Source organism: Callorhinchus milii, unplaced genomic scaffold (genome assembly GCF_018977255.1).
Source record: "Callorhinchus milii isolate IMCB2004 unplaced genomic scaffold, IMCB_Cmil_1.0 Scaffold27, whole genome shotgun sequence".
NCBI lineage: Eukaryota > Metazoa > Chordata > Chondrichthyes > Chimaeriformes > Callorhinchidae > Callorhinchus > Callorhinchus milii.
This window is the reverse complement of record NW_024704768.1, coordinates 3,589,564-3,597,063: the sequence shown is the minus strand read 5'-3', so window position 1 is coordinate 3,597,063 and position 7,500 is coordinate 3,589,564. Positions and strand designations below refer to the sequence as shown.

Below are 7,500 nucleotides of genomic sequence, written 5' to 3'. Positions count from 1 at the left end.
TGTGTGGTGAGCGAGTGAGCGAGGGGGGCTGTATTGAGCGAGCGCTGTGGCGAGCGAGGGCGATTCGCAGCTGGAACGCGAGGTGTTGACGTGAGTTGTCGCACCCTCGCCCTGGGCCAACTCACCGCTCCCAACAATGGGTGAAGGAAGATGTTCTGATAGCGTTAAAACCACAAGACAAACAGCACACACACACACACACACACACACATATAGGAACCCTCCCTAATCTCCTCCATTTTCTCTCCCTCTACAGATCGCTGCGTGTTCGAGAGAGAGAGAGAGAGAGAGAGACACGGAGAGAGAGAGAGAGAGGGAGAGACAGAACGTGGAAGCTCATCCAACAACGCACTCAAACCTATCTCCACTATCGACCCCTCCCAACACCTCACCCTCATCCCACCCTCCACTTGGACCAGGGGCTCTGACCACCTCCCCAAAGCACGATGCTCTGATCCTGACCCCGTTCAGGGGTGCGGGAGTGGAAGGGAAGGCTTTTTTTTTAGGGGGGTGGGGGCGGGCGGGCGGGGTGGGAGGTGGGGGGGGGCGGGGTGGTGGGAGAGAGAGAGAGAGAGAGAGAGGCTGATTTGATGTGACGGAGCTTTTAAGTGGTGGGGGTTTGGAGTTTGGAGTTGGGTGTTGGTGGGTGCGTGCGTGTGCGTGTGCGTGTGTGTGTGTGCGTGTGTGAGTGGGTGGGTGGGTGGGGACTGGGGGGGGTTGGGGTGGGTGGGGGGGTGGTTCCGTGGGAGAGAAAAGAGCCAAGGACGCCGCACATGACACCGGGAAGGCAGATTACCAGCCCCCTCCAGAAGGAATCAAAGCCAGGCAGTGGACAGGAATGGCAACGAACCCAGATCGTTTCCGCCCCATGGGGGGCTCGATGCCCCACATTAAGAGCTTCCCCGCCATCGTCTACTCGTTCCCCTTCGCCAGCACCCTGCGGACACCCCTCCCCATCGAGGTCCTGGGGGGCAGCGGCTATTTCGGGAGCCCCGAGACCCAGAAAGGAGCATCTCTCTGCTGTAAGTACAGGGGCTTGATCCCCTCTCCCTACTCCTCACATCCCATCCTCTTCCCACTTTGACCGCACACATTACACACTACACTACACACACTACACACACTACACACACTACACACACACACTACACACACTGCATACGCACTACGCACACACACTACACACACACAGTTGTTTTACTGCTCATTTCCGAGCTCCCTCCTGGGGTGTGTGTGTGTGTGTGATACACACTGTGTTCAACCATATACTATGCGAGCGCACGCGTGTGTGCGCGTGTGGTGTGTGTGTGTGTGTCCGTGCGTGCGGAGTGTCTGTGCCTCCACGTGTGTTGTGTGCACGCGTGTGACGTGGGCACGCGCGCGCGCGCGCGTGTGTGTGTGTGATGTTCACACGGGCAGGATTCAGTGTCCCGTGTGAATGGATCACGGCAGTGAGGAGACTCCGAGGGTCGGTGCTCCGGCCGGCTCCGTGTCTTGGCGGAACAGGCTGGAGGGGCTGAATGGCCTCCTCCTGTTCCTACGTCTCCCTGTCTGAGGGTTTCCCAGCGGCTGAGATGGAAAATGGCTGCCGGCCCAACCCGGCTTGGATCTCACAATATTCCAGCCTTTCCTCCAGCTCTCACCACAGAGAGACGCAACATCAGGAAGAGGTTTAAGTCTGGTAACACTCCAGCACTCTCTCTCTCTCTCTCTCTCTCTCATTCTCTCTCTCTCTCGCGCGCTCTCACCCATTCGCTCTCTCTCTCTCTCTCTCGCGCTCTCACCCATTCTCTCACTCTCTCTCTCTCTCTCTCTCGCGCTCTCACCCATTCTCTCTCTCTCTCTCTCTCTCTCTCGCGCTCTCACCCATTCTCTCTCTCTCTCTCTCTCGCGCTCTCACCCATTCTCTCTCTCTCTCTCTCTCGCGCTCTCACCCATTCTCTCTCTCTCTCGCACTCTCACCCATTCTCTCTCTCTCTCTCTCTCTCTCGCGCTCTCACCCATTCTCTCTTTCTCTCTCTCTCTCTCGCGCTCTCACCCATTCTCTCTCTCTCTCGCACTCTCACCCATTCTCTCTCTCTCTCTCTCTCTCTCGCGCTCTCACCCATTCTCTCTTTCTCTCTCTCTCTCTCGCGCTCTCACCCATTCTCTCTCTCTCTCTCTCTCTCTCTCTCGCGCTCTCACCCATTCACTCTCTCTCTCTCTCTCTCTCTCGCGCTCTCACCCATTCTCTCTCTCTCTCTCGCGCTCTCACCCATTCGCTCTCTCTCTCTCTCTCTCTCTCTCTCGCCACCCCCCCCCCCCGCCCCCCCCTGCTAACATCGCCACTCGCTGACAGACTCATTCCTTGCACACTTCTGGATTTGTGGGAAGGAATCTCAACTCATCACAACACGACACACAGTGAAACCAACTGAGAACAGGGAACCCCCACCCACACCGACACCCAATTCCACCCAGTCTTGCCCCCTGGCATCATTCCTGTCTCAACGTTTTTGTGGGAAAACAGTGGGAATTTTCCCCAGCGTTCGTCCTGTGGGTCATGTCTTTGTTTGCTGCGTGAAGTATAACAAGAGTAATGATCCTCGCATTCGATACAGCGCCTTTATCACCTCGTCGCGACGTCTCAGAGCGCTTCACAGGATAGGCTGCAAAGTGCAGTGACTTGTGTGTTGCGGCGGGCGAAGCGCGCCAGTCAGTTTGGCCAAGTACGTGTGTGTGTGTGTGTGTGTGTGTGTGTGTGTGTGTGTCGTGCTCTAATCCGTTGCCGCTCTCTCTAATCCGCTGCCAGGCTCTCAGATTTATGGCTGTTTGTTTTAACCCGGAGTTTTTGTGCTCATTTCGAGGGGTCAGGGGTTGGGTCGGAAGCGATTTATCACACTGCAGCCGTCAGCTGAGGCTGATGAGCGCGAGAGAGAGAGAGAGAGAGAGAGAGAGAGAGTCCGAGCGAGAGAGAGACAGAGAGACTTATTGAGGGACAGGGAGAGAGATTGTGTGTGTGTGTGTGTGTGAGAGACAGTGACAGAGAATGAGAGGTGTCAGTGATTAGAGTAAAAGAGCTCCAGTGGGGAATGAACTGCCTTTCCCCCTCTCCTCCCACCCTCCCTCCTCTCCCCCCTCTTCTTCCCCCATCCTGTCTCTCCCCTCTTTCTTCCCCTCTCCGCCCCTCTCTCCCTATCTCTATCCCCCCGCCTCTCCTCTCTCCCCGCCTCTCTCCCCCAGACTCTCCCCCCTCTCTCCCACCTCTGACTCCCTCTTCCCTCTCTCCCCCCGGTCTCTCCCCCCTCTTCCCTCCGCTCCCCCCCCTCTCTCTCCCCGAGCCAAGTTCCTCAGTGTTCGTCTGACACGTGTGAATGTCATTTCTGCACAAGTCACACTCCCACAGACATAAGCAGAGAGAGCAGAGGCCGAGTGATCAATCATTGGCCAGTGATCGATTATTGATGAGCGATTCTTTGAAACACAGATTAAATAGTTTTCCTTTAGGAAATAACTTGATGGGATGTAGTGCGGAGGTAGTTCGGGGACATGTGTGGAAAGGCAAACGAGATGGACCTCGGTCTTTTTTCCGTCCAGCATTTCGTATGATCAGATTATTGATGACTGATCAGTTATTGGTGGGTGATTGGCAGAGGGTAACTGATCCCAACACCCCTCCCAGCTCGGGTCCAAATCCCTCTGGCTGTCTGTCTGTCCAGTCAGAGCCTTTGGGACGTCCTCCCGACGTGAAAGGCACTGTGTAAATGTGCGTGTGTGTGTGTTTGCGGATTACCTGCTGTGTGTGGGGGAGGCTTGTGTGTGAAGTGTGGTTCGCACACGCACACACATGCACACACACACACACATACACACACACGCACACACACATACACACACACTTGCACAACCACGCACGCTGACCAGCAGGGAAGCTGCTCACATTTGCTGCCCCGAGGCTCAGCCTGTGTCCCGCTTCCGACCTCTTTACAAGGTGATGATGAACATGTCCAGCCCCCCATCCACAGCCCTCCCCGCCTCCCCCAGCCGCCATCGCTCCTCACAGGCTCAACAACAAGACAACTCGCACTTATGTAGCACCCCTCACGTGGGATAGTGTCCCAGTGACTCTCACATACACACACACACACACACACAGCTCCAACAGACAGACACCGTGTCTCCCTCTCTCTCTGTCTGTCTCAGTGTATGTGTATGTTTCCGACTCTCTCTTTATCTGTGTGTGTGTGTCTACGTGTATCTGTGTCTTAAGTGTCTCTCTCCTTCTGTCTGTCTCAGTGTCTCTCGGTACGTCTGCGCCTCTCTCTCTGTCCCAGTGACTATCTGTCTCTCTCTGTCTCAGTGTCTCTCTATCTCTCTCTCTGTCTCAGTGTCCTTCCCTCTCTTTCTCTATCCCTGTATCTCTCCGTCTCAGTATCTCTCTGTGTGTCTCTGTCTCTGTGTCTCTCAGTAGCTCACTGTCTGTCTCAGTGTCTTTCTTTCTCTCACTGTCACCGTGTCTCATTCTTTCCATCTCTCTCTCTTTCTCCCTCTCTGTCTGTCTCAGTGTGTTTCTCTCGGTATCTCTCTCTCTCTCTCTCTTCCTCTCTCTGTCTCAGTGTCTGTCTCCCTCTATCATTATTTTTCTAGCTCTGTCTCGATGTGTTTCTCTATCTCCGTCTCAGTAACTCTCTCTCTCTCAGTGTCTCTCCTCTCTCTGTCTCAGCATCTCACTCTCTCTGTCTCTCTCTCTCTTTCTATCTCTGTGTTGGTTTCAGTGTCTCTCTGTCTCAGTGTCTCTCTCTTACTCTGTCTCAGCGTCTCACTCTCTCCGTCTCTCTCACTCTCTCTCGTTCAGTGTCTCTGTCTCAGTGTCTCTCTCTCTTACTCTGTCTCAGCGTCTCACTCTCTCCGTCTCTCTCACTCTCTCTCGTCTCAGTGTCTCTTTGTCTCAGTGTCTCTCTCTCTTACTCTGTCTCAGCGTCTCACTCTCTCCGTCTCTCTCACTCTCTCTCGTCTCAGTGTCTCTCTGTCTCAGCGTCTCTCTCTCTCTCTCTCTCTGACTCTGTCTCAGCGTCTCACTCTCTCCGTCTCTCTCTCTCTCTCTCTGTGCCTGTCTCAGTGTGTCTCTCTCGCTCGCTCTCAGTGCCTCTCTCTGTCTCAGTGCCTTCTCAGTGTCTCTGCCTTTTAATACATAACACGTGAGCGTGCGAGAGGAAGCGATGTGTGCCTGGATGGCTGGGACACCGACACAAGCCGGGGCTGTGTTGTGTAACTGCTGCTTTTCATTACAGCTGCTAATTGGATGTTGTGCTCTCATGGAGTCAGACCATCAAAGCCCCTTCTCTGAGCTCAGGCGCAGCTAATTGTATCAGTACCTTGGAAATTGTGAGGGGTGGGGGTGGGTTACGACACTTGGTGGGTCAGGGGGAGTTTACCAGGCTCTGGGGTGGGGGGTGGGGGTAAGAATTCAGATGATATGTCTTTTTTTTTGGGGGGGGGGGGATTTCGAAGCTTTCGGTCTTGAGAGCGAAACAGGGGCTGTTTCCAATCCCAGGAGGTTAGCAATCGGACGGTGAGAAAGCAGGAACAGGATAAGGCCATTCAGCCCATCTAGCCTGTTCCACCACACGCCGTGGCCTGTGTCCTTACAACCGCACCCCTATCCCCCCTCACCCATCACCCCGGAGTCCCGACACTGGAGAGGTTGGAGAGGGAGCAGTGTGTGTGTGTGTGTGTGTATCTCTGTATGTGCGTGTGCGTGTGTCCGTGTCTGGGTTGGCGTGTCTTTGCATGCGTGCGTGCACGTATGTATGTAGGTACGTACGTACGTTTCACCCACAAAAAAATACACAAGTCAATTCGCTTTACAGTGTATCCTGTGAAGCGCTTTGAGACGTCTCGAAGACGTGATGAGGCGCTGTGTCAAATGCACGAATTATGATTATTATGTGAGTCTTTTGTCTGTCTGTCTGTCTCTTGCGTGTGAATGCGCGCGTGTGCGTGTGTGTTGCGTGCGTGCGTGTGCGTGTGTGTCCAGGGCTGTGTTACAGAGAGAGAGAGAGAGAGAGAGAGTGTGTGTGTAAAAAACAATTTAATTAATAACAGCGCTGGAGATTTGTTAATGCATTTCAAACGCTTTTCTTGGATCGCATGACATGTGAATGATTCCGATTAAACGCTCATCTGTCCAACCGGTTAAGTGTGGTGAAATGCGCTGGCGGAGAGAGTGTCAGTCACGCTCACTCGGTCGCTTGCTTCCTCCCTCCCACACCTCTGGGGGTCAGGAGTTTGTGGGTTCGAACCCACTCCCCCGCAATACCCATGTCTTCCCCCCCCCCCCCCCCCCACTTCCTCCCCGATGTGAAAGGCACAGGACCACATGGCATTTGACACAGCGCCTTATCGCGTCTTCCAGACGTCCCGAAGCCCTTCCCGGGAATATATCGTAAAGTGGAGTGACTGCGTATCTTGTGGGCGAACCGGGGCAGTGTCTCACAAGCGGTCGCGGGTTTTATTGATGTTTCAAGGGATTTATTAGCCCGGGAAAAGCGATCGGCCGATCGACCAACAACCGGGTAAACACAGGCGTGTGCGCGGAGTCAGGAAGCATTATTATTAATGCCTGCGTCATGGGTGTTCTTTTTTTGTTCTTTCCCCAGCGGTGGAGACACAGAGCACGAGCTCGGAGGAGATGATTCCCAGTTCCCCATCCCCTCCGCCCCCACCTCGTGTCTACAAGCCCTGCTTTGTGTGTCAGGACAAGTCTTCGGGGTATCACTACGGGGTCAGCTCCTGCGAAGGCTGTAAGGTCAGTGCCTGGGGTTGTGGGGTGGGGGGGGGTGCGGTGAGGTGTGGGGGGGTGGGGGCGCGGGGGGGGGGAACGGTCAGAGGGCACGTGCGAGGTCATGGCACGAGTTCCAGTGGAGGAGCGAGCACCAGCGCAGACACGATGGGGAGAGAGAGAGAGAGAGAGAGAGAGAAAGAGCAGGGATTGGGATTAAAGGGCTCCGGTGGGGGAGTGAGTGGTGATGGTTTGAGCCGGTGATTTTCTTCCAGGGTTTTTTCCGGAGGAGCATCCAGAAGAACATGGTTTACACGTGTCACAGAGACAAGAGCTGCACCATCAACAAAGTCACTCGCAACCGGTGTCAGTATTGCCGTCTACACAAGTGCTTCCAGGTCGGGATGTCCAAGGAGTGTGAGTATTGACCCCCACCCTCTCTCTCTCTCTCTCTCTCTGGGTGGGGTGGGGTGGGGTGGGGGGGGTTTGGGGGGCTGGAAGGGGGGCTTTCAGCAACAACAAGAACGACTGATTTGGACCCGAGCTGGGGGTTGGGATCAGGGAAGGGGGTGGAGGGGAGGGAGGGAGGGAGGGAGAGAGGGTGGGGGGGTGGTAGGAGGGTGATCGAAGGCGCATTTGGTCGACGAGGAGATGGGACTTGAAAGGACGAGGCGAAGGGACTGTGGGATGGGGTTCCAAAGGATGGGGGAAGAGAGGGTGAAGGCCTGGCCGCCGATGGT

At 55.1% G+C, this 7,500-nt stretch overlaps 2 protein-coding genes across 2 annotated transcripts in view; one reads left to right on the top strand and one right to left on the bottom strand.

The window, feature by feature from the left end:
- Positions 1 to 7,500, bottom strand: part of pfdn5 (prefoldin 5) — a 20,156-nt gene that overhangs the window by 9,655 nt on the left and 3,001 nt on the right. The window lies entirely within an intron of this gene.
- Positions 715 to 7,500, top strand: part of LOC121850921 (retinoic acid receptor gamma-like) — a 20,698-nt gene continuing 13,912 nt past the window's right edge. The window contains exons 1-3 of the mRNA XM_042344189.1: positions 715 to 1,022; positions 6,639 to 6,787; positions 7,036 to 7,177. Coding sequence (XP_042200123.1) covers positions 839 to 1,022; positions 6,639 to 6,787; positions 7,036 to 7,177 — 475 coding nt within the window. The 5' untranslated portion in view covers positions 715 to 838. The remainder of the gene's footprint in view (positions 1,023 to 6,638; positions 6,788 to 7,035; positions 7,178 to 7,500) is intronic.